The following is a 24,056-nucleotide window of genomic DNA, read 5'->3' as shown; positions in this document are numbered from 1 at the left end:
TACCAGTTCGTCGACGTGCCCAAGGACATCGTCGAGATCGACTGCTCGTTGGCGTAGGCCGCGCGCGCCCTCCGGCGCTCTCCGGCGCACTCTCGCGCCCTCCCGCGCCCTCGGGAATCTCGGATCGTGGACGGGACTTTCTGTCATACGTAACTAATCTAGAGTCGAGTCATGTTCCGCTCTTTCATTACGTTTTCCACTAATTACTTATGTACTTTATTAACTTTCTATTTGTCAAATCGTCGTGCATGTTACGTTCTCCGATCGCTTCGATTGTAATATTGTTCTTAAGATAAATCTTATTCTCAAGTCGTACTAATATAATATCTTTATTATGGAATTTAATATTTATACAAAATAGGAGACGAAATTGATTGCTCAAATGTTTATATATTACCTATTTTTAGGGGAATTTCAGAATGGAATACTAAATTTGCTAGATGTTATATGCGGATGGAGTGAGTTTTGTATGATGTTAAACGAATTTTTAAATGTTTGTAATGAAATTTCTATACATATATTGCATATTTATTGTCGAGAGACACTTCCTCGATCGACTGTACGAAATCTGAACTTCCTACCTCAAAACTACGCAAAAATAATACATATTATAAATATACAATTTATTCAAATAATAGATACAGTTTTTACGATTTGCAATAAGTGTAATATTATAGTCTAAATAAGAGTTTATATTAAAGAAATATTTACGTAAAATGTTTATATTATAAAAGTTTCGTATTGTACCGTTACATGGAATATGTATGACTTCTTTGGTGCTTTTATAGCCATTTGCATATACACCTTGTTACTATTGAAAACCTCACTGTTTGTAACCATTGCATATATATATTTATATTGTCTTATTGTCTGACTCGCTGTCACTTTGTTACGGCTGTAAGGTGCAGCTCGGGGCCGCACTTTGACCAATATCTTTAACTCGTTGCGTCTCTTTTGCGTTATCTCATCGTGTTTGTAAAAAAGAGACGCAACAACAAAGTCAAAAGTACAATCAAAGTAATACAGTACCATCCGCGAGGCGAAGTGCGCCTCCGACACACTTAAGGTCTGTTTTCGTTATTTCCAGTCTTCGTCTCATTGAAACCGAATTTTAAATGATATTATTTGAGGGTTCTCTGTTTGTGGAATTAAGTTGTAATTCTACTCGTGTACTGAAACCTACTGCCAACTTTTTGTTAGACAACTGATAAATTAATAATTAAGGTATGGATTTTTGTGCGTTAATTGTGTTATATAATAATGAATAGATGTTTACTATAAGTGAGCTGTTTTAAGAGGACATGTTCTAGTTTATTTCTTTTATTTAATTGTACGATAGGACGCCGTGGGTCGGGGGTCTCGCGGTACCGCAACCGCAACCGCATCGACATATCAAAAATCAAAATAAATCATTATTTACGATATTCATATACAAGCTTAACTTCTCTGCATATCAGGAATTGTTAATTAATTACGGAAACATGACCGCGTGCGGTACAACACTATGTCGCGTCGCCGCGAGACCTCTATTTTTTGTTACCTGAATAAATATTATTAATAATTAATTACGATTTGTGGTCCAATGTTAACGAATCATAATACTTTTAACTAGATAGATGATAGAACTAGCTCGTTGAGCCGCAGCACGTCGACTTCACAGCAATAGACGCCTCGGTGATGCATGCAGCGAGCGGTCCGCAGCATGCAGAGTGCGTGCACCATGCGTGCGGCTGCTGCGGGCGGCTGGGGGTTGGGGACGAGGGGTGCAGGAGCGAACGTCCATTGACAGCTAGTGAAGTGAGCGGCCCGCGGGCAACACTAGGAAATTCCCCGAAGTTATCATATGCATATTTTTATATTTAAAAGTGAAATATATCAATTTATTAGGACATAAGGCTTCATGATAGTAGCTATGATAGGAGCAGTCGGCCGCTCACTTCGCTAACGAACTGAGATGGGTTAGTGGAGCCTTGGGGAGGTGTGTAGAGTATATGGGTGCTAAGACGTGGGACCGAGGATACAAACGGACGAGCGTATAAATCATACACTTTATAAAATTTTCTATATATGTAATATATTAGACCAATCCAACCGAAATACAGGTTAAAAAATATTTACCGTTAGAGGATTTCAAAGTCTATGTAGGCGACGATCTCATGTCCGGCTTCTTGAACGAATCCAGTGCCCGTTCCATGTGATTTATCAATATATATATTTACATATAAAAGTGAAGTTTATTCGTATGTTACATTAGGTAGGAGGATTTCTCAACGGCCCTTTCTGTCAGCACTTTTTCTTATGCTTTTGTAAATATAACTATAGTTTTAACTTATTTATTTTTCTGTCCGGAGCGGAGGGAACGCGCGGCTCGCGCTTTCCACTTTCTATTTTATTTAAATCAATTTTATCAAAGATTGTCTTAAAATTGATAGATATAAATTGTTAATTGTTTGTGAGACATTGAAATGTTTATAAAGTAGTCCGGAGCGCGGGCCTCGCGGCCGTCAACTTCCATTTTCCTTTCTAGGAAATTTCGTTCGGTAGGTTACAAATTTTATTGTAATATAAATAAATCTAATTTTAAATGAACGTGTAGTAGATAATGAATGGACCAGGCGATGGCGGCGAAGCGCTCTCAGAATGTGCGGGACTGGGTAGAGTAGTGTAGAGTGCGCGTGGCGAGTGGCGAGTTGCGATGTGATCGAACTGTGAACGAGAGTTACCGGTGTGGCGCGGGGCGCGGGGCGCGGGGCGCGGGATGTGTGAGCACGCATGTAAAAAGATGCTCGAAATTTTTTTTTAATATTTTAGTCGAATTGATGTTGTTGAAAAATCAAAGTCTAATTAATAATGTACTTAAATTTTTCAATGTAAATTTTAACAGCACTTTGAGAAAAATTATCGTTAATGAAATTAATTTAATCGAACCTAGTCTTAGTAAAATAAATTTCATTTTTAAAGAATCCTAATCGCCCGATTGGCGCGGGGCGGTGGCGTTATGTCGATTGCACCAAAATTGTAAATACATTTCATATTTATAATCCAAAAGCGCACACCCTCACGACCCATTTGCAATGTTGTTTTTGGTGTCGCTAGATAGGAAAAAGAGAAATTACTTGCGCGAAAGCAATGAGAAGGTTAGTGAATTCGGTATAGGCAGTAGGGGGCGGCGGCGCGGCGGCAGCGGAGACAAGTTGCCTACACTTCATTCTATTCCCGCTCGTTTACAATTGTCCAGTGATTTGATATGTCCTTTATATAAAAATGTTCTCTTTTCTTATATTTAAATCGTTGACAATGTTTGTAGAGTTTACGTCTGCGTGGCGACGAGGGCGCGGCGAGCGTGTCGCCCAGTCGCCATTGTCGCGAACATTAATTTCTTTGTCGTTCTGAGAGATATGTTCGGTGATGTTTTGCGTTATATTTGCTTCTTAGATTTACGTGATTAAAGTCCGATTTGCTAATTTTAATTTTAGTCGATTAATTTAACAAAATACTGTATTTTCTGCCCACTAGTTAAGTTATTTTTCTATGTATAGTTAGTTATAAGTGTAAATGAGTTAGCACATAAATTTGATGCATGATGATAATGTTAATAAAATATCCACAATAAAATACAACCGTCTCGTTTTTTCTTACACCTCACCTCACGACACAGCTTTAAAACTTTTATTGTCTGTCAAAATAATATACAGACAATAACCTCTCTGTCTGATTACATGATAGAATGATCACGATCGGTTCCATACATCATTCTAATATTTGAAAAGGGATAGTCTTTGCAGACCATATCTATTTATGGTACATTTAAATTATTGACTAAGGAAATATGTTACAAGACTAAATAGATATATAGTATGGGACTTCTTCAAGATTTTCTTTGGCATCTTAATCTTCATGAGTTGTATTTAAAATAATTCGCTTCTTAATTTTGCTGAAAATTATGAAAATGTTAGTGTAAAGTGATAAATTTACGTTCAGTGTATTGTGACTTTAAATTTAAACTTAAAAACTTTAAACATTATTTTTTTTGCCTTTAATCATTCCCAAACTATTGTTAAATAACCAAAAAATGGCTGCAGGAGAATGCCTAATGATTAAAACATTTTGAAGTTAAAATGCAGGTAATGTAAGATTAGAGAAATGCAGGTAATGTAAGAGCAGCCTTTAATGGTTTTATTTTACTTCTTTTAGTTTAACTTAAAAAGAATAAATGAAACAAAAAGTAGTAATTATTAAATATTTATTTTTTAACTACAAAAAGTTTTCCAACTGTTCAGTTTTCAAAACCTTCTTGTTCAATACAAATCCTTCATCGCCTAAAAACAGAACAACGTACATGCGAATAAAAGAAAAAAAATTGACTAAGGCAAAAACAGTTTTTGGAGCTCTTACAGAAATTAATTGAAAGTCAACCACTGAAACATGTACTACAACTATAACTAACATGTGACATCTAAATCAATAATAGAAAATATATTTAAAGAGTCACGCATGATCTTAATGTATCAGGCGCGAAGCTGAGTAAAAATTGTAATTTCCTATCACTTATGTTAAGGACAGCTTTTTAAATCTCGGTATCTGGTGACTAATTTTTTTCAGTGCATTTTTATCAATATGTTTGATAGAAGAGAGGATATTACAAGAATTAATATTTTTATAAGGCTTAAAATATGATGGACCACTATTATCTCAAGGTTTGTATGAAAATACAGTTATGGTCGTTAAAGTCCAAAGGCTGAGGCATAGTTTTGTTCCACCCAAAATACCTATGTATTGTTTCCTGTTTCTTAACGGAAAAAGTGATTTATTTTAAGTTGTTTTTAGTTTCCGAAATAATAATGTCCGACAATCATTAAACCCGTAAAGTAGGACCGCTTATTTGAATAACTGTATCCGAATATGGCGAAACATTGCATTTGTTCCGAACGTTACTCATCTTTTATTTTCACGTTTCTGAACGATTCACCAAAACGGCCCCTTTCAGCTGACGTGTTGTTGTCACTTGTCTTGTCAAATCGCTTTGACGTGTAATAGTGCAGCTGTCACAAAATATTACGATTTGTTTTCCTATTTTCCTAATAATGAGAAAGAAAAAGTCGTGCGAAGTGAATAAGGACTAAGTTTTACAATTTTATCGAGGGACGTTAATTTAAAAACAAAATGGTTTTAATGACAATGATCGCTAGGGTCGTTGACGGCCTGCCGTTAGCAGCTACAATGCAAGAAGATGAGCAGGTAACGGTGATTTAATACGATAAAATAATTATTTTCACTCGTAAATGAATCTCAAAGTAATGTAGTATCTCCTTGGTATATTCAAGTTTAACAATGCTCGCACCTTCCTTCTTATTTTTATTTACGTTTAATATGATTTGCTGTCATCGTTTCGCAGAGCGGCTGCAATGTACTGGAGTATCAAAATCAAGCTAAAATGCTGTTTAGGAAACTAGGTCCCCAGTCACCAATTCGCTGCTCCATAGAAACTGGGCCCTACCTCTTTCAGTGAGTTACAATGCTTTTTATTTTCAGTTGTTTCTTTTGCTTTATATAATTCCTTCCTTTATTACAGTATTATTATTAGAGTCATAATAATATGCATAAGTTTCATCAGCTTTTTTTAATAAGCAACATGTGATGCAATAATAATCAATATTATTTTGTTGTAGTTATTTAATAGAGAATGAGATCTGTTACCTGGTGCTCTGTGAAAGAAACTATAGTAAACGACTTGCATTCAGCTACTTAGAGGAGATAGCACAAGAGTTCTTCCACCAATACGGGAAAAGTGTAAGTTTTTTAGTAAATGTGTTATTTAATATACTTTATGAACTTTTAAATTACATTTAAAGCCTCCTAGTAATTTTTTATATTACTCAAATACTGATTTAGTTTTTAAAATACTATCTTCATGAACATAAAATATTGTTTGGACTGACTCAACTTAGTGTAGGATCCCAGCCCCTCAGTGGGGACATATATATATTTTTTTAAATAAGTGTGCATGTAACTTTCAGGTAAACACAGTGACAAGGCCGTACACATTCATAGAGTTCGACACGTGGATGCAGCGCGCACGCAAACAGTATGCGGAGGGCGGGGCGCGCGCGCGGCGGCCGGCCGCGGCGGCGCAGCTCGGCGGACAACTGGGCGATGTCCAGCGCATCATGATGCAGAACATTGATGATGTGCTGCAACGAGGCGCTGTGCTCTCAGGTTATTTACTCCCTATTATTTCTGATCATGATTTTCTCATCCATATTCTACTCTTGTAGGGTTACCACACCAGTTTTTCATTTTCCGGATTAATCCTTCTTCTGTCATCACACCCTTTTTGCACTCTATATTAAATCTCTGGGATATTAAACTTGTTTGTTGAATGGATTGACTTCCCATTGACAAACAGATGACTGATGTTATTTTAAGAAATTATAAAATGAGGTAGTATTGGATTGTAGTATTTAAACATATAAAGTAAAGGAATATTTTAATAATTTGAAATGTTATCTTGATTATGAAATATTTTTATAACCTAATACAATTTGTTTCCAGAATTAGACACAAAAACACAAAACCTTTCGATGATGTCACAGAAATACAAGAAGGATGCCACATACTTGAACACAAAGTCAATGCTGGTTAAAGTGACAGCGGGAGCCGTCATCCTGCTGGTGTTTGTGCTCTACTTCTGGGTTCTCTAACCTCACACTGACAACAATCAATATTGTGATGATTGTACTCTGTGCTATGCAATAACAATATTATGGTCAATAATAAGTCTTAGAAATTAATACAATTTTAAGTAACTCTTTTATATTTCTGAAATTACTCAAGAAGGCATGATGTAACACACAGTTAAAATGTTTCTATTTCTGTGTAAATAATTGAGTTTCTGCAAGTATTTTAACTTAGCTTTTGTTAATAATAAATATTATCTCTGAGTAATCAGAATTGAACTATATTTTCAATATGAAGGATTTTTCACGAAGAAATCTCCAACATATACCTCAAAAGTTGTTATAACTTTACTTATCTTCTTCTATTCTGTAGCTATTCTTTGTAACTACAATCTTTCATTCTAAAAAACATTAACATATGCGGATTCAGTAAACTATTAAGTAAATATGCTTATAATACTTTCATCACAATATTAGCAGAAGCAATGTGGTTTGTAAATGTATTTTGTATCCCGACTGACATTTTCAATATATTAGTAAAAGCTGTTCTTTCAAATCATTCCAACATGTTCACAATATTATAAAACTCGAAACTTATTATAAAATTGTAAGGTTTTAGCAACTTTCATGTTAGTTAAAAATTTGAAAATAGTTTAGCATGAATAAGCTATCAAAAATTGTAAAATAGCTTCAGATAACATTTCAATTACATTGAGACAGCTTTAGACTTCTTGGAATTTTGTATTGTAATTTGTAATGCTTTAGAAATTATAGAATGTTTTATTGCTTTTGTCACATCCTTATTCTAGCTTGATGTTAAATATTTGCCTTATTATTGGTACAAAATATCTTATAAAATTGTGAATTAGATATTTTTCTAGTATTACAATTACACAAACATTTCTCCGAGTTGCATAACTTGTCAATAATTTTGCTAAACCCACATGGATGGTGATGGACTGTATATTATGTGTTAATTGTATTTAATTAAATAAATGCATAATTTTGATATTATTTATTTTAAATTAACTGCTGTTGTATTGCATGATTTATCAGTAAAAGAGAATCTTAGTAATAATAACTTAAGATTAAATAAGGAGGAACTGGTAAATCCTAAAGATATGAAACATTACTACATACTTATATGAAGATTTGATTGTTTTTCAATATCAAAAATTCTTTTCTCATTAAAAATCTACTTTATCAAATTAAACTATAAGTATTTTATGTTGCTGGAGAGACAGAAAAGATATGACACTTATCCCATGCCACTCAGGTTGTTGTTCCCAACAACTATGGCAAAGAGGAGCTGGTATGTAATTGTAGATCACAGTCATTGGCAAAATAGCAAGAATCTGCAGAGTTGTTGTCTGTTGTTGGCAATGTTACCAGTAAGCCAGTGAGATTGGGGCTGCATATGATGCAGCACCAGCATCAGTTTCGCACACTAATATATCTTGTGTATAGGAGCATGGTTGGTCAGCAGTTAATATGAAATATAAAGTGATACAGCTTTAAGTGGTTTAATTTCCCCATAGCCTGCATTGCAGGTGAACTGTTGCTTATTGCCGAAACACCCACCCATGCTTTAAGTACTGTATATTCAGGTTCAACTTCACCTGGAGTTGATACTGATTGTACACAGGCGAAGCTGAGCAAATCACTACTCGGTAATACCCTCGGTGTTCATTTCTCATTGGTGAAAAGTGTCCTGTTCTAAACATTACTAAAACTATCCTCTTCAAAGTCAAAGCAATAATCTTCCATTGGCAACCTTGCAATATGTGCACTTGACACTGATTTTAAAGTCTCCATCAATCTAATGGCCATGCTTGTACTTAATGCCTGGGAAATATAAATATTAACTTGTACACCTCTGGAAATAAGCCTACTATTTTATTCAACTTGGAAAAATGAGGTTTAATGTGTTTTTCTTCAAGAAACTTAGCAAAAAAAAAACTTTAAAAAAGCACGGATATAAATTATGTATTGAACAAAGAACAAACCTGTAGAATATGAGCTATAATTACAGGCTCCTTCTTCCACTGAATAGTACCAAATAATTGCACCGGGTAAGGTATCACAGTAGATTTGAGATAGCTGTTCATGTAAACCATTGATACTCTTACATCTGTTGTTTTATTCATAGGAAGTTTCATCTAAAAAAACATTGAACCAATATAGTATTTGAAGATCTTAAAAGTTAAGTAAATATACCAAATACTCACACTTTCAATGTAAAATCTTCCATTAATACTTTTTAAAAGGCCAATCGTGCGAAATTTAAAACTATCATCTTTAAACATTTCACACTTATCAGCTAAGTCCTCGACATCATAAAAGATGTAAAACTCAGCCTGAAAATTAAATTACTTAATCAGTACCCTATCTAACAAACTAAATTATTAAAGAGATATTTACCCTTTTAGTTTCCAAACAAAAAGGCATTTGCGTATAAAGTTTGTTCTTTTCGTATGGCATTATTTTTTGAGTAATTTAAAAAAAAGTTGTAAAAAGACTTCAACTATCCACTTAGTATGATTTATTTTTCGCAATGTAACATTTATCCATATAAATTATCAATTTAATCTAAAGTTAAAATCTAAAACTTAACCTCTGTGTGTTTGTCATACTTCAAATTCAAACTTTAGATTTGGCGCCGCCACCCAGTAAAAAAATTAATAACACCTGTAAAAGAATCAGGTATGACCGATTTTTTTTTTCGATTATGATCATTTCGTATTTATTTAAGTTTACGACTACAAAAGAGAAATTAATGGAGAGTACTAACTTAAAGCGTATTCGGCACGATCTTTGTTTGAATATTGATTGATTTGAATAAGAATTACGTAATTTTATATACGTAGATTGCAAAAACATGCCTGTAGATTATTGAATTAAAAATAATCTTATTATTACACTTTTTATATTTAGGGACCATGACAATTTTTATTCATGTTCTGCATTTATCCTATAACTGCCAATCCATATATTATCTGTAAGTTTTAATGACATATACAATTGCATGACAGTTGACAGTAAAACATGATATTGATTCGATTGACATTTACATTTGCAAATCTTTGCCATTTTACTTTGTTTTCTAGTAATAAATAAACATTTTTTTACAATCGCCGGCGCAAGTTAGTCAATCAAGAATTTCTATACAGTATAAATTGACAACACAACGTCTACTGCAAGTCTTAAATAATGTCTTCTTTAGTAGAGTTAAGACCTAACAGGAATTATTTAGATCACGAATTTGAGGGTTACAAATACAATATACATGCTCTCGCACATTACACTTATGAGTTGAACGTTCCTGTTGACAAAGTGTATCCAGATGATGTGCAATATTCATTTGTGCATGCAAAGCTTTTCGCCCTTCATAACCATCTCGTGGTAGACCACTGGGATTATTCTTATGGTTTCTATTATATTGACAATAAACAGCAAGTACAGAAAATTAATTTTGACAGTTTTACTCAAAAATTTAAAACCACCGTTGTTTACGATATTCCAGCTCATACTGAAAGGAAACCTGGGCATTTTAACCTTTGTCTTTCATTCCCATCTGCAAATTTAGCTACCGTCAGTGATGGCACAGGCTACTTACATATTATTGAAACAGGTACCAGAAGTAAAGCTATGGGGGAAATACAGACATGGCAGACATTGCACTCCAGTTTAGTTCTCGGAGAAGGGAAATATTTCAACTTGATAGACTCTAGAACTCGGGAAAAAGATGATTGGGAATCACTACATTGTCTGTTACAGTCAGTGGAACATAATGAAACACAGTTTAATTCAGTACTGACATGGGTGACATTTGAATTAAAACAAAATGAAAACAATTGGTCTCAGGCAAGTTTCAGACAGCTGAGAGGCAAAGGTATTATACATTATGCCGCCATGGAGACCAATTGCTCTGCTCTTTATGTTGCATCTGACAACCCATTTGAGTTTATTGTAGATTCAGTAAGTGAGATATTGCAAAAACCTAAGGAATTGCAACAACAAATTATATATACATGGCTTCAAACAACTGAAGATATAACTATTACATTAAAATTACAAACAAATTTTGATAAAAAGTTACTTCATGTTAATGTAGGTCCTTTATCTATTAAAGTTAGCTATGCAGGTAAAGTGTTCTTGGAAGGTAAGCTTAAACATAAAGTGGAGAGTGAGTTTACTACATGGAATGTAGAAGAAAGTGGACAGGTGGATATATTAATCACTAAATGTGAGAGTGTAATTTGGGACAGCCTAATAGAAGGAGGGGATAAAAATGGAGAGCAAATATTGGATGCAAGTTTAGTAGAAGAGACTCACAGGAAACTTGCACATTTGTGTTCAGAGTTGGAAGTGACAGGTGACAAGCTGGTCCCTGGACTTTCAACGCAAGAGTATGAAGAGTGTGATGCTGCATCTGAAGAAGATACAGTACTAGGTGAGCTGGATGAAATCTCATCAATACTCATGCAGTTTCATAACTAAAATATTTTTTCATTTCAGTTCGCATGGATTTAAACAGTCATCAAGTAACACATCGGATTCCACTTAGTGTCCATCAGTACTTGTTCAACATCAAATTAGCAGTAGATGAGGTTCCTGCGTTAGCTTTACGACATGACGTTGACGCCTGCATCTGGCAGCCGTATGCTCAGCTTGTGAACTCTGACACATGGCCGGTGAAGCACCAAGGGGCTCTACTCGCTTTTGGATATGTACAATCATCTAAACAAAATCGTAAATTTGTTACATGTTCACCCAATTTTGCATATAGTGTAGTCTGTGAAGCTGCAACGCACATTTTTATTTATAAAAAGTCAAGTGATAGTAACTGCCACTTGAGAAAAAGGATCGGGACTGAAGTTACAAGCATAAAACATGGTCAACAGCGTATTATAAATGTAAATAAATATGGAGAAATTTTAGGCATCCATGCAACTAATGAGTATTTATTTGTTTTGACTATAAATAATTTAATTGCCATTCAGATTGAGTAAATAAATTAAATTTGATCAGGAATGCATTTATTTCTTAGCATTAGATTCATTTTCACTGTCACTGCTAACTATACTTTCTTCTGATGAATACCCTGTTGTAAATAATAAATTTTTAGGTCTCTTTTTCTTTTCTTCTCTTATTTCCTTTTCAATTTCCATTTTTTTCTGCTGTGCTACTTTTTCTGTTAACAACTGCCGGGGCCTTTTTCTCTGCTCATTAATTTCTCGGCTTGAGTTTTCAATTCCAGATTCATCTTTTTGACTTTCAAAATTGTTTTTTATATGTTGTCTAGTGTCAAGATCTTTTAAATTGGCCTCAAATTCATCTTCTGAAAAAATAAAATATTTATTTGTGTCAATTACATTATTATTAAATTAATAAGATAATTATTTCATGACTCACCTGGTGTTATAATTTCAAAGTTACATGCATGGTCCTTGAGAACAACAAATATTATAGGAAATTCTATGATACATTTTCCTGACAGATTTTCACCTAAAGTTTCTGTAGGATCTAGTTCAAAAAACTTCTTTGCAGATCCCCTTATCTTCTCAGCTAGAATTTATATATCGAAATCACGAAAATTGTTAAAACAGTTATGATAAATGTTAAAAACCTAAATGACTGAAACATTAAATGGCAGGAAAAGTGAGTGGGATTATGCTGAAAGAGTATTGTGCTTTTTTTTTACCTTTTAACAATATTTTGATGCCACTAAATCCAGCTGATTTATAGAAAGCCAAAGATTTTGAACCTTCAAAAGATGGTGCATTTGTATTGAGATATTTATCCAGCAATCCAGACAGCTTGCTTTGTTCAGGACATTTTGCATCCACAAATTTTAATGGTTTTGTGTCAACATTAGGAAAAATCCATTCAACTCTCCATGATATGACATTTGTCTTATAATGATATCTTGTTGTATTGACACTGTGTCGTGTAAAATTTTGGGCTAGGAATTGTAATGCAATACCTCTGTTCCTTGCAGCCATTTTTAATTTGAATAAATGCTAAAAGTTTTAACAATAAATTAATAAGATTAAATAGGTTTTTTGTGTAAATCTAGTGTGGTAAATACTTACAATAGGTAAATCCTTGTCAATTCTTGTGAATTTCTTTTTTTCATCTCTCCTGACTGCATAAACAAACCTTGCACATTCCTCTAACAGGCGATAGTCACTCAGCAAGTCTGTGTCACTGAAGTCTTTCATCCTGATGAATTTAGTCCTGTCACGAATCCCATCGCATTCTAATTCTTTCTTGTGTATTCGAACGCAAGATAAACAACAAGTCTTTACTTCACACTTAGGGCAAGTATAAATCGCTTCCCGCGCATCGCAAACCTCGCACTTTCCCAATCTATAATATTAATGGAAATTTCAGTTTAAATCGTAAGATTTTAAAACCGTTGAAGTAAATGTTTAAATAACTAACCATACCTTGGTGAAGTTACTTTTTCACTGTCAGAATCATTCTCTGAAGACGACATTTTATTAGTATATTTTTTATGTATTACGCTTGAAATATTTTGAAATTGTAGAATGGAAACAATATCAAATAAAATAGTCACACATGTTTCAATTTAATAACAAGTTTTCAGGAGAACAAGCAGCTGTTAATGTCATGTCATAGCTTTTGGTTATCATTCGGCGCGCGCAAAAAAGAGTCCAAAGACAGCACAGCAAATTGTTGGATCTATGTACTTATTCCCAATGTTGTATTTTTCTAATAAAAAGGATTATGAGTTATAGTTAGTATGATTTACTGTTTTAGTTTAATTTTCATGCGATAAGATAAAACGCGTAGTATTGTCATTTTTTTAATCTTTACATTATCTCTTTGTAACTGACAAGTAAATATAACCTCTAAAAACCAATCGGACACCAAAACAAATTAAATAAAGTTGGAATTGAATGGGATAATTACTAGGTAATAGGTATAAATAATCTCAATATGGTGACACCTGATTTCCAAGGTGACGACTGGGATTTACCGTGCTCAGACGACGAAATATCAAAAACAGGAGTATTAATTGGCAAAAGTTGGATGCCCGATCCCGCCGAATTAGAAGATTTGTACAAAACTATTGAAAAAACGGGCACTTTACCATTGGAATGGAAGTGTCCAGGTAGACGAGCTCCATCACCAGTTCAAGTCTGCAAAGACAATCAACCAGAAATACCCGCCTCGCCTATAAGAGAGGAAAAGTCCGATTTTGATTTTATGGACGAAGTTAGTTCTTTGCGTTTACGTGTTCGCAGGGAGGGAGAGGATACGTTAAGAGGGTCAGCGAAGAAAAAAACAACGTCGTTTGATGGCATTTTGTCTAATATGATTAGGCATAAAAGAATAGAGCAAATGGAGAAACAGGCCAACACTCCATCTTCCTCACCAAACACCTGACTGACAAGTCGTCATATGGACACATTATTTAATAATGTTTTGTTTAAATATGTAATGGAACAAAGATGTAATTAAATAAACAAAGTTTACATCCTTCAACAATGTTGATTCAAAGAAGACTAAAGGCTGAATCTTAAAAATTTCAATTTGGCAAACATCAAAATTTTATTGGAATATGGTTTGTATTAAGTGTTAAGGCTCTCAAAGAAACAATTTCTTAGGGTTGATTTTACTTAATGTGAACAGCAAACACTGAAATGAGTTTCTAAAATACATAAAATCGTCTGAATATTTTAAACAACTTTTATTTCACACTCTATGTACACTTATAATTAAACAGATAAATGAGCAGATTTAGGGCGTAACAATTGTTCATTCTCTTCCATTAGTTCTCGGCAACTGTCCATGTTATCAATAATGTGGTCTAACTGCCAGTGCTTCCTCAATAGAGCCTTGTCTAATGTGAACTTGCCCTGTCTGATGCACTGCAGACCGGTGCAGTGGGCAGATGTTTTCAACTGCACTCCAAGATCATGGATTAATGTCCACAAGTATTTTTCATATTCATTAACTGCTTGCACTTCTGTAAAATAAGAAATCAAATTAAATTTTACAAAACTTACAATGAAATAAGTATTAATCAGGTTAATAAAGAAAAAAAATCAAGGTGTAAATGTTAAAATTGTGGCTTATTACAGTCTACATAAGAGTCATAGATGTAATACCTAATGTAAAATTTGGAGGTTCAAAATGTACACATTTCAATCCATATATGACAGGTAGTTTGCTATTTGCAGGCCTGATCACCCCCTGAGAAGCTAGGTCATATGTAGTTTGTGAATCCATATGCAGGCCTGACAATCTGCAAACAATCATTTTAAGTTATTAAAAATGAACTGTTGAAAATTCAATACAATCGGTTTTTCACATTTTTCAAAAGGAAATTATTTACTCCTATATACTTACTCAAACATAGTTTTCTGATGAGCGGACTGCATGTGTGCAACAATTCTATCTATCTTAGCTCTGGTTACATGGCTGAATGTAGACCTTTCAATTGTTTTACCATTCCAGAAGTAAGTATCTGTTGCCTTGCCGAGCTGGCCATGCACTTTGTAAGCTCTTGTTGGTCTAGCAACATTGATCTGGTATGTCAGCCTTGTGCCATCATTCAAACCCAGCACTGCAAAATATATTTATAGATGAGTATTTATGTTTTCAACAAGCCATATTTTATTATAAATGCACAACTAGGAATGTTTAGCAATTCAAGTGCTTACAAAGGATTCCACTTGTAAATAAGCCAAGGTGAGTAGCCCAACTACATCTAAATTCGTCGTGTGTGTACCGAGGACCACAAACCAAAGGATTGTCTGCGTAATTTGGCACTAATTTAACAGTCATAGGCGCATTAGTAGCACCTACTATTTCAACTCTTTTCTCTTGAGGTCTGTCGGGTAGTGCATTTAAATCTGAAACAAAGTAATCGCTTATAATATTGATCTTCGCACAAAGTATATCAAATTTAAAAGAGTATAACCTCGGCAAATATTGGTCACAATTGTATGTTGCACTTGTCGCACAGGCACACACGGAGGTTTGTATACACATATAAGTCCGTTTAAAGTTTTATAAGCCAAAGCAGCATTTTTATACTTAACCATTTTATAAACAAAATAATGGTTTTATTAGTATTCGATAAATATGGAAAACATTAGATTCAGCTGTCACTATCATCTGTCAAACGTCAAATGATTTTTTTTTGTATGTTTTTGACTTGGTTATTGGCAACATCAAAAATGTAGTTTATTTATATAGATTCTTCAAGCATGAGAATTTTAATTCATAATTTTTACTTACTAAAAGTAAGGTAGGTATTTCCTAAAAGTAAAACAAAAAGAAAATCGTTTGATGGCAACATTAACCGTAAAAACCGATGTTTTTAACAATCTTCATGACACGACACGGTTACCATTAGTCTGTGGTGTGTCGAGCAATGGCCGACAGAAAAAGACTGTCTCGGTAACGCATCGCGAGTGTCTATTTTTCATATTGAAAAACATTTTTATTACATCGCGTATCATTATCAAATGTGAATATTTGTGAATAAGCAGTTGTGTTGCATTTGACTGTGATGCTTAAAGTGGTTGTATATGAACGGCTAATAGTTGTGTGATTTGTGAAATTTTTGTTATTGGTAAGTTATTTCAATTTATAATGGTATCTTTGATAAGTTGGCTTGATCAAATAGCAGCATACAATACCTATTGTGACGGTTGTTCGTGTTTAGCAAATTTGTGATCAAACAATCAAATATTCGGTTGTTTTGTTCCTTTGGCAATCATCTATGTTTTGTAATTCGTACACGAGACTCACCAACAAACTGAGGCTTGGAGATTGTTGCCAAAGTGAAGTTTCTGAATGGTACTATTACTGTATATATTGTCAAATAGACGTGAATTAAGTACAGAAATAAAATATCATATCAATATTATTATTATTATTTGTTTATAATACAATTTTATATGTGAACTACTATATATCATTGCTAATTTGTTAGATTCATGGTAAACATTAAAAGTAATTTACAATTTACTATAATAAAACTAAACAACTTGGAATAATGACAAACACTTGTTTAGTTGTTATAGTTTTTTTTTTATAAAAATAAACTTTCTTCTTATTAAATAAAAGAAAGAGGAAAGGATAATCATTCTGTTTAATTTTTATTTAAATTTTCTATGAGAATTTAATTGATCTACAAATGATCTTATAAGCATTTCAACTTGTGTTGTTTTGCTTTTTTTATTTTTTTATTCTTATTGTTATTAAATACATGATAATAAATAATTTTAAACTTGACGTTTGAAACATTATATTTTTGGTAAGACTAAAATTTCATAGAGTATTATGCCAGCTAATAAAAACTATAACATGTATATATAAGCCATCCAATAACATAGATATATCCTGAAACATAACATTTAATTTAACATCTGACTTTATATTTAGACATTTAAAATTCCTTTCACCTTGGTAACTGCTGTAAATACATTTGTTGTTAAATGATTCAGTTTATTTCTTACTACAACTACAATAACTAAATTTTAATATTATTATGAATATTGTCTATTGAACATTGCAAATTATGTTAATTACTAAAGAAATATGCCAACACATGTAGTCAGTTTCATAGAAATTGTTGAGGAAATGTTATAAGGAAAATAAATAATTGAAGAATATATAAATACCTGGAACAGATTACTAATTAGATAAGTTTTGTCAAAGTATTATGTTATAGGCATATTTAAAGCTTAATGTTATTTATTGATACAATAGAGTTGAGTCCCTATCTCATTCCGTTAGTATTGCTGGACAGCGCAGTATGTAGCTGGACCGTTACGCAAAGCTGTTTTTGATGACAATTGTATTGGCCTGTGTTTGCAATTTATCACAACATAAATAAACCAGTCAATCAGTAATCATCGATAGACTTTAGGCTAGTTGGTGCCGAGTAGACTCATTATTTCGTATTAGGCTATAAAAGAAACGAAAATGGACTTATGGTTGTTGATATCCGCACTTTACTTTTAATATATGTCGATATATTGAGGAAATAATTAAAAATAGCAACAAAAAGTTTGCTAAAAGGTTAATTGACGGTTTAGTTTAATATGTCATATATTTATTTCTTAAAGTAAATACCAAATGCTCTATCCCAATAAGATCATTCTTCCAGTGTGTGCTTACGCCCCATATACGTATTTTCCAAACGTTATCCTGCGTGTTCGGTCATGCTCTATCGCGGCTGGAAACTGCCCTCGCTTAAGTAACCATTACCCAACACTTTTAACCAGGTTCCCAGTCCATGTAAAAAATCTCTAAAGTTTAAAAATAGCTCGATTTTTTTTTCACCCGTTTTTAAAATGTTTATTCATCTTTTATATGACTAGTAGTAATCTAAGATCTAAATAGAGACAAGGCAGCCAAGATTCTTTAAGAATTCTACCCTTTTACAAGCTTTGTTGTCGAGCCGGTGATGAGAGTCGACGGCCGCGTCCAGCTCGATGACACTTCAAAACACAACGACACTGAAATCTGAAGCCGTTTTAGAAGTTCTTTTTACAACGGCCTATCGCTGCGCTACAACGGGAATGATTAATTTATTTTATTTTAATCTTTTTAATGGTTTTTGTAAATTAAAATACAAATTATTTACATGCTGGTATTGCATTAAGTTCATTGGCGTTGTCTAGTCTAGACGAGGACAAATATCACTCGATAATACAGTACAAGAAATTGTATCTATCTAGCTACCACTAAATTGTCAAAACAGTGAAAATCGTATGTTTGTGTTGGCGACACTTACTCGATCGTAGATGACATCATCACACGTGGTAACACGATTAAAAAAACCGTTAAATTATTCTTTTGATTATTCGATGCGAAGCGTAGCCTTAGCGTTTTTTCGTAAGTTTTATTCCCGTCTGGATTTTATGGATTTACGTTGAGTCAGTTTGGAGCGGCGTCGTCGGTCGCTTTGTGTCGTTCATTTTATTAATGAACATCCTCACTTCGAAATATAGCAGATGGATGAATTCTGGTCCGCGATAGCGACTAATTACGTTTAACTAAATATAACATTATGGTGCGAGCGCGGTGCGATAACGAAACGCTAATTGTTATTTGTTTTATTGCTCGCGTAATTCCGCTCCGCCAGGCCACGCACCGCTCTCTATTTTGTTCCTCTAAATTTATGTTACATAATAATTTTATTGTTTCAGTTTGAGAGCGCTCTTGCAAATAGTGTGCTTATGTAATCTAGTGGAGTTTCTGCAAGCAATTTAGATGAAAATGAAAAGTGAATAAGTAGTGATACTTGATACGCGACTAGTCCAATTTATTTATATGATTAACAGTTTTTACTACCAAAACTTAATTTAATTAAGTTTCGTACATATGAGGAATATTAATGTTATATATCATGTATCTATGTGTAAAGAAGATTTATATCGACGCATTTTTACCGTATGTTCTATGTTCAGTAGCTTGGTAGAAGGAAAAAACCCGAGCGCTGTGGCATTGCCTGAGACCTCCGCGCCACTTTAGGGCCCGCCAATGGAGTCAAGGGCAGCTATTGAACATGCAAGTTTACGAACATTCCTCTTAATTTCGTAAGATTCACTAGACCGTTCCTCTACGGAATTCTTCTATTATAAATTACAATGGTCTTTTAGAATTTCTACATAATATTCCCAACAAATAAGACATGAATATTTATAGAAAAAATACTAAACGTGCATTTTTGAAAACTGACTAATTTGAAAGAGTAATATGTGTTGTTTTATAGATAAAAAATAATCAATAGAGTAGATACGCATATTACAAGTAGACACGTAACGAGTGTGATCTCAGTTTACGGAAACGTTTTTCAATGTGAGATTCACTTGAGCAGGTCGGTGTCGGGCAACGGCGCGACCTTGTGCCCGCCGTTGCTCGCCTAAAGGTAGTTTGGTAGTGCCCAGAGTAGGGTGGGGTGTCACTACAAACGGGTTCTAAACGTTTGCACACATGTCTACTATTCCGTTATCGTATATAACGTCGTTTTTTATTACAATTATCCGTTGGTTACTTCGTCAGTCTTTACCACATGAATACTTACGAATCTAATTACAAAATTATTTACGCTTACAATGAACATAGTCTGTTTATTCAACACGCGTTCTAACGAAGTGTTCCGCCCAAGGTCTCAGATAAGTACAAAACTGAAGGTCGCGTTTCGCCAGTTAGGCCCCGCGGGACCCTACGCGCCTCCCATACTAATCTATATTGTTATGCAAATACTGGTCCTTGAATTACCAAACCATGATATATAAGGTTTGAATACCCAATTTATATTTACTAGTTATTAGTACTAGCATATTTTTTTGTTAAATATTGAAATAAAACGTTACTTGTTCATGTTATCGGCACAAGATGGAATTCCAAAAACCAGTATATGTGCTTCATAAGAATTAGGTTCATGTTTGTAACCTGTTCACTTTGTATTTTGACATTACGTAAAACATATTTAGCAGGTTTTAATTCAGTACACAATAATAGCTGATGTTTCAGGTACGAGCGCGTCGATTTCTCTTTTTTAATACAAATCAACAATTGTAATGTGCACGCAAAGTAATTACACGACCGTCCCTCCCCCGACCTTCGTGCCCCTCGAGCACCCTGCTTCTAGTAATTAAGCTGTTGTTTGCGTGTTTCGAGTTTTTTAATGTTTACCTAAATATAAAGCATACGTTACGTATTAGAATCTTTTGTATCTTCGACAATGGTGAAACGTTGTGGTTTCTTGTAGATCTCCTTATACTAACTAATGATTTCCGAGTAGCGATGGCACGCAGTAGCTGCATACAATTGATTATGTTTGTGTCATTGTTCTGACTCCGAAGCATCGATTCAATTCTCACGGCTCCACATTAATGATGGCTTCTGGTTTCATTTCATCAGCCGGAGGAAATCGTTCTATGTCAATGGTATTGTCATGTCTTGCTAACGTGAAAATATTATTTCACTGGATGGCAAAATAAGAAAACTTGTGGCAGGAAGAGGGACTCTCCTTATAAAGTTTCTTGTTTTAAGTACATTATTTATGGAACAAATTTATGTGGCAGTTGCAGGCCTGTTTCACGTTTAAATGCAGATAATGTTTTCGGTTAAAACAGTGAATCGCTGATGTTTTGATATATCGTAAATAATTGTTTTAATAAATTGTACTTGGTTTAAAAATACGAAGGTACCGTTTTTAACGGTGAAGTGTTTCGTGTTATAGAAGAACTTGACACAGTTGCGCGCTATCAGGTAATTGCTCAATAAGTTTTTATAGCAGTTTGGCGGCGGCAAGCGGGGCAGGGACGCGCGCCGTGTCTTATCGCCACTGTCGCACCTGCTGGCATCCTTAGCACGATAACGCACCTACCACGTCTCTGGTACATCTTCACTTTGAACGTTAATCACTTTGTACTATATTTCTCAATCGAGATGACACGTGTCCTATATGGTGGTAACGCTTAAATAATTGTTCTGTCAGTTGATAAATTCCATGCAATTTACCTACTTTGACTCACTATTTACAAAAAAGGGATAAAAACCCACATATTCTATACACGTTGTAATCTTTATCCTCTTCGTGTAAAAGGATATTTGTTTAGTTGCCGATTTATATTTGGCTACGAGTTTCCTATTTCACAGCCGACCGCAAATATACCGCAAGCCAATATACCTACATTTATATGTGTAGGTAATTCATGAGAATTATTTCATTTAAATGATGTTATTGCTTGATTTCTGTAAAATGTCGAAATTATGAACGTGAGCGCTTTATTGAATTTTAATGTATTTACATTAAATTTTAATAAATTGCGACATTGTCTGAACCTGCTGAATGTGACAGTGAACACAGCTGAAAGTTAGCACACCGTCAATGTCAACAGTGAAACATTGGCAGTGCTGTCCGCGATGGCTGATCTCTATTGTGATGCGCCCACCTGGACAAAGTCACGTTGTGACGTATGTATTTGGCGTTTGTTGTCGATGCCCGCCGGATTGTCGTAACAAAAGCGCCCGCCTTGCGAGTTGCGAGTGGACGTGTATTGTTGACACGGAAATATCGTGACGGATGCAACAACAACCAATTTCAAAACAAACATCAACGTATTGTTCTGGACGAAAGTTTTCATACATTGAGGAATATTTGACTTTAATAGGGTTTTCTTTTATGTGGAGTTAAACGTTAGCAGAAAAGTAAAAAATGCATTTACCATCGGTTACATTAATGTCGTGTCCGGAAGTAAATTTGCTGTTTTTCAGTGTAAATTAAATAAAATTTCGTCGTCCGGCATTGTTTAGCGTGTGGGCGGGATTGGCGTGACCTCGGCAGCGCACCGTGGACGACGGTCAATGTCGTCAGCGCCGCCGCCCCCCGCCCGCCGGCGCGTCTCGTGTTGCGCTGCACATTCACTTATTACATATACGAAATAAAACAAATTAGATACAATTTGATTTCTTTTTTCATTTCATTGTTTTCGGTATGTATACATTGAAACTGACCTAACCGCTGAGAAGTGCAGTTGACATAAATGCACGAAAGCTTACCAAGCGTCGAAACATGTCCACGGGAGGTTGTATTAACTACGCGAGTGCGGGGCGTGAGCGGAGGGGGAGGGGTGTCGAGGTGGTCTAACCCGTTCCTTGTGTTTACGTAACCTGCCACATTTGATGAGAACCACGTCCACGTCACCGCTAGGCGCTAGTCGTTGCCGATTCTCAGAACCACACGCATTCAGCTTTTAACACCGAGCAATATGCAGCTGTCGATGTACATAATAGACATGTATAAGAAATAATGATACGTTGTTATGTGCTTAGATCCGATACAGATTGATGTTTAAAATCAGTCGGATTAAAAACATGTTCTATTATTTCTCACGCCTGCGGTTTACCTACGCGATGCACAGTCTAGAAATATCCTTTGTAGCATTTTGAATGTGCCACAATAAAGATTAACAAGAAAATAACCTTAATTGGAATTAAAGTGTTATCACGTTTAAGCCGGGAATGGGAAGTCGTTAATGGTAATTTGAAATGTAAATATGCATTACGAGAAGCGCACACACGAGCGATTGTACTTACATCGTGTATCGAACAGCCAACTGTTTGAATTTCACATCGCGACACATCGAAGCTCAAACAATCCATCTTTTCTGCGTTTTAAACGTTACATAATAACTTGAAATATGACATACCTACATATGTGTTCATACTGTACAAAACAAGAATATTTTGCATTAAAACTCCATTATAAAGTTGTCAAGAGGTCGCCGAAATAGTCAATTGTTAGAATTGTAAATGATAGTCGTGATTACTGTCATTAAAGAACTATTTGCCACAAGTACAAACAAACTATAACATAAAACAAACAGTAGTTTAAACTTTATTGATTATCTATTTGAAAACCAAACACCAAAAGAATTATTTCTGGTTACTACTAGTAAAAAATGCATTGCACCTAACCGTTTATTACCGTTTGAAAGATTAATCATAATACTCAAGCGGTCTAAATACATCCTGGCGGGTCGAGCGGTCCGCGGTCCGCGGTGTCGCGCCCTTGATCACATAAACCGCGAGGGGAACCGCGCGTCCCTATTGCTGACCGACCACTACATGTCTAGATATTTCATGCAGAATATACTAGAATTTTAATGGTCTCTTTTTTTGGTTACTGAAGTCGTATGTTCAACATCTAGGTAAACGCCGCGTAGTTTATTTACGGTTCGATGATGTGTACTTAGATTATGCAATTTGCGTGCTATCAGTTCTCGAAGCGAGCTTGGTTGGGCTAATTACCGTTTACAGCCGACAATAACAATTAGCGCAGAGCTACACGAACACTGCTGGACCATATAACAAGCTGTGCAGACATATAAGATGCCTCCTTAGCTTACCTCATGTAGTCAATGACAAAGTCATAAAGTATTTAAAAATCGCAAGGGAAGTGCACTCTAAATTGTGGTCCTTTGACCGATTATGTTGGTAAAAATAAATTGTTAAACAAATGCTTTCATAAATCTCTCTAATAATTGCTGAAAACGTTTTATACCGTTAGTTCATAAGCATCGTAACGACTATCTAGGTTTATAATCCCAGATAAGCACAATGGATATTGCCTAATTCAAATGATTAACGAGTACTGAATTACAGTCGTAAAAATATCAAGCAAATAAATGGGCTAGTTTCAATAACAACGATTGTAAATGACATGGAGATGCTATAAAGTTTATCGTTTAATGTAAACTGAGGATATTCGTTGTTTCTCTCGTTATCGGAATTAGTGTGCAATATCCAGACAAAAGCAAAGTATCCTATCTAAAGCACCATTACGTTTCAAACATTTTATTGCGCAGGCCGTTG

The 24,056-nt window shown here is 34.6% G+C and overlaps 8 protein-coding genes across 8 annotated transcripts in view; 5 read left to right on the top strand and 3 right to left on the bottom strand.

The window, feature by feature from the left end:
* Window positions 1–2,198, top strand: part of LOC106107747 — an 82,635-nt gene extending 80,437 nt beyond the window's left edge. The window contains exon 6 of the mRNA XM_013288748.1: window positions 2,125–2,198. Coding sequence (XP_013144202.1) covers window positions 2,125–2,198 — 74 coding nt within the window. The remainder of the gene's footprint in view (window positions 1–2,124) is intronic.
* Window positions 2,199–4,996: 2,798 nt separating this feature from the next.
* On the top strand, window positions 4,997–7,686 carry LOC106108133 (vesicle-trafficking protein SEC22b). Its single transcript, XM_013289223.1, has 5 exons — window positions 4,997–5,238; window positions 5,396–5,505; window positions 5,670–5,790; window positions 6,018–6,216; window positions 6,553–7,686. The coding sequence occupies exons 1-5, from the start codon at window positions 5,164–5,166 to the stop codon at window positions 6,699–6,701; spliced, it is 654 nt and encodes a 217-aa protein (XP_013144677.1). The 5' UTR covers window positions 4,997–5,163; the 3' UTR covers window positions 6,702–7,686.
* Window positions 7,687–7,779: 93 nt separating this feature from the next.
* LOC106108134 lies at window positions 7,780–9,235 on the bottom strand. The gene is made up of 4 exons (XM_013289224.1): window positions 9,099–9,235; window positions 8,906–9,034; window positions 8,684–8,836; window positions 7,780–8,522 (listed from the first exon to the last, which is right to left on the bottom strand). Exons 1-4 carry the CDS (start codon window positions 9,156–9,158, stop codon window positions 8,394–8,396), a joined length of 471 nt encoding a protein of 156 aa, XP_013144678.1. The 5' UTR covers window positions 9,159–9,235; the 3' UTR covers window positions 7,780–8,393.
* A 474-nt stretch (window positions 9,236–9,709) lies between these two features.
* On the top strand, window positions 9,710–11,711 carry LOC106108034 (nudC domain-containing protein 1). Its single transcript, XM_013289109.1, has 2 exons — window positions 9,710–11,130; window positions 11,196–11,711. The coding sequence occupies exons 1-2, from the start codon at window positions 9,888–9,890 to the stop codon at window positions 11,687–11,689; spliced, it is 1,737 nt and encodes a 578-aa protein (XP_013144563.1). The 5' UTR covers window positions 9,710–9,887; the 3' UTR covers window positions 11,690–11,711.
* On the bottom strand, window positions 11,695–13,329 carry LOC106108035 (box C/D snoRNA protein 1). The gene is made up of 5 exons (XM_013289111.1): window positions 13,130–13,329; window positions 12,773–13,049; window positions 12,382–12,700; window positions 12,093–12,245; window positions 11,695–12,018 (listed from the first exon to the last, which is right to left on the bottom strand). Exons 1-5 carry the CDS (start codon window positions 13,177–13,179, stop codon window positions 11,717–11,719), a joined length of 1,101 nt encoding a protein of 366 aa, XP_013144565.1. The 5' UTR covers window positions 13,180–13,329; the 3' UTR covers window positions 11,695–11,716.
* A 203-nt stretch (window positions 13,330–13,532) lies between these two features.
* On the top strand, window positions 13,533–14,386 carry LOC106108037 (PAXIP1-associated glutamate-rich protein 1). Its single transcript, XM_013289113.1, has one exon. It carries the CDS (start codon window positions 13,644–13,646, stop codon window positions 14,091–14,093), a length of 450 nt encoding a protein of 149 aa, XP_013144567.1. The 5' UTR covers window positions 13,533–13,643; the 3' UTR covers window positions 14,094–14,386.
* On the bottom strand, window positions 14,374–15,830 carry LOC106108036 (probable tRNA pseudouridine synthase 2). Its single transcript, XM_013289112.1, has 5 exons — window positions 15,634–15,830; window positions 15,374–15,565; window positions 15,060–15,276; window positions 14,819–14,955; window positions 14,374–14,676 (listed from the first exon to the last, which is right to left on the bottom strand). The coding sequence occupies exons 1-5, from the start codon at window positions 15,755–15,757 to the stop codon at window positions 14,426–14,428; spliced, it is 921 nt and encodes a 306-aa protein (XP_013144566.1). The 5' UTR covers window positions 15,758–15,830; the 3' UTR covers window positions 14,374–14,425.
* Window positions 15,831–16,072: 242 nt separating this feature from the next.
* The window catches only part of LOC106107746 (protein FAM102A), a gene marked incomplete at its 3' end in the record, with an annotated part of 34,338 nt that continues 26,354 nt past the window's right edge, over window positions 16,073–24,056 (top strand). The window contains exon 1 of the mRNA XM_013288747.1: window positions 16,073–16,290. The remainder of the gene's footprint in view (window positions 16,291–24,056) is intronic.

The sequence above is a fragment of the Papilio polytes genome, unplaced genomic scaffold, assembly GCF_000836215.1.
Source record: "Papilio polytes unplaced genomic scaffold, Ppol_1.0 DF821845.1, whole genome shotgun sequence".
Lineage (NCBI taxonomy): Eukaryota > Metazoa > Arthropoda > Insecta > Lepidoptera > Papilionidae > Papilio > Papilio polytes.
The sequence above is the reverse complement of the archived record's forward strand: the minus strand, read 5'-3'. Positions and strand labels throughout refer to the sequence as shown.

Coding starts and splice junctions, on each gene's coding strand:
- LOC106108133 (XM_013289223.1), top strand. CDS start 5,164: ATGGTTTTAATGACAATGATCGCTAGGGTCGTTGACGGCCTGCCGTTA. Junction 5,239..5,395: donor CAATGCAAGAAGATGAGCAG/GTAACGGTGATT, acceptor ATCGTTTCGCAG/AGCGGCTGCAATGTACTGGA. Junction 5,506..5,669: donor ACTGGGCCCTACCTCTTTCA/GTGAGTTACAAT, acceptor ATTTTGTTGTAG/TTATTTAATAGAGAATGAGA.
- LOC106108134 (XM_013289224.1), bottom strand. CDS start 9,158: ATGCCATACGAAAAGAACAAACTTTATACGCAAATGCCTTTTTGTTTG. Junction 8,837..8,905: donor GAAGATTTTACATTGAAAGT/GTGAGTATTTGG, acceptor ATGTTTTTTTAG/ATGAAACTTCCTATGAATAA. Junction 8,523..8,683: donor TTATAGCTCATATTCTACAG/GTTTGTTCTTTG, acceptor TATATTTCCCAG/GCATTAAGTACAAGCATGGC.
- LOC106108034 (XM_013289109.1), top strand. CDS start 9,888: ATGTCTTCTTTAGTAGAGTTAAGACCTAACAGGAATTATTTAGATCAC. Junction 11,131..11,195: donor TGAAGAAGATACAGTACTAG/GTGAGCTGGATG, acceptor TTTTCATTTCAG/TTCGCATGGATTTAAACAGT.
- LOC106108035 (XM_013289111.1), bottom strand. CDS start 13,179: ATGTCGTCTTCAGAGAATGATTCTGACAGTGAAAAAGTAACTTCACCA. Junction 12,246..12,381: donor CATCAAAATATTGTTAAAAG/GTAAAAAAAAAG, acceptor TATAAATTCTAG/CTGAGAAGATAAGGGGATCT. Junction 12,019..12,092: donor CTTTGAAATTATAACACCAG/GTGAGTCATGAA, acceptor TTATTTTTTCAG/AAGATGAATTTGAGGCCAAT.
- LOC106108037 (XM_013289113.1), top strand. CDS start 13,644: ATGGTGACACCTGATTTCCAAGGTGACGACTGGGATTTACCGTGCTCA.
- LOC106108036 (XM_013289112.1), bottom strand. CDS start 15,757: ATGGTTAAGTATAAAAATGCTGCTTTGGCTTATAAAACTTTAAACGGA. Junction 15,566..15,633: donor TGTGACCAATATTTGCCGAG/GTTATACTCTTT, acceptor ACTTTGTTTCAG/ATTTAAATGCACTACCCGAC. Junction 15,277..15,373: donor ATTTACAAGTGGAATCCTTT/GTAAGCACTTGA, acceptor TATATTTTGCAG/TGCTGGGTTTGAATGATGGC.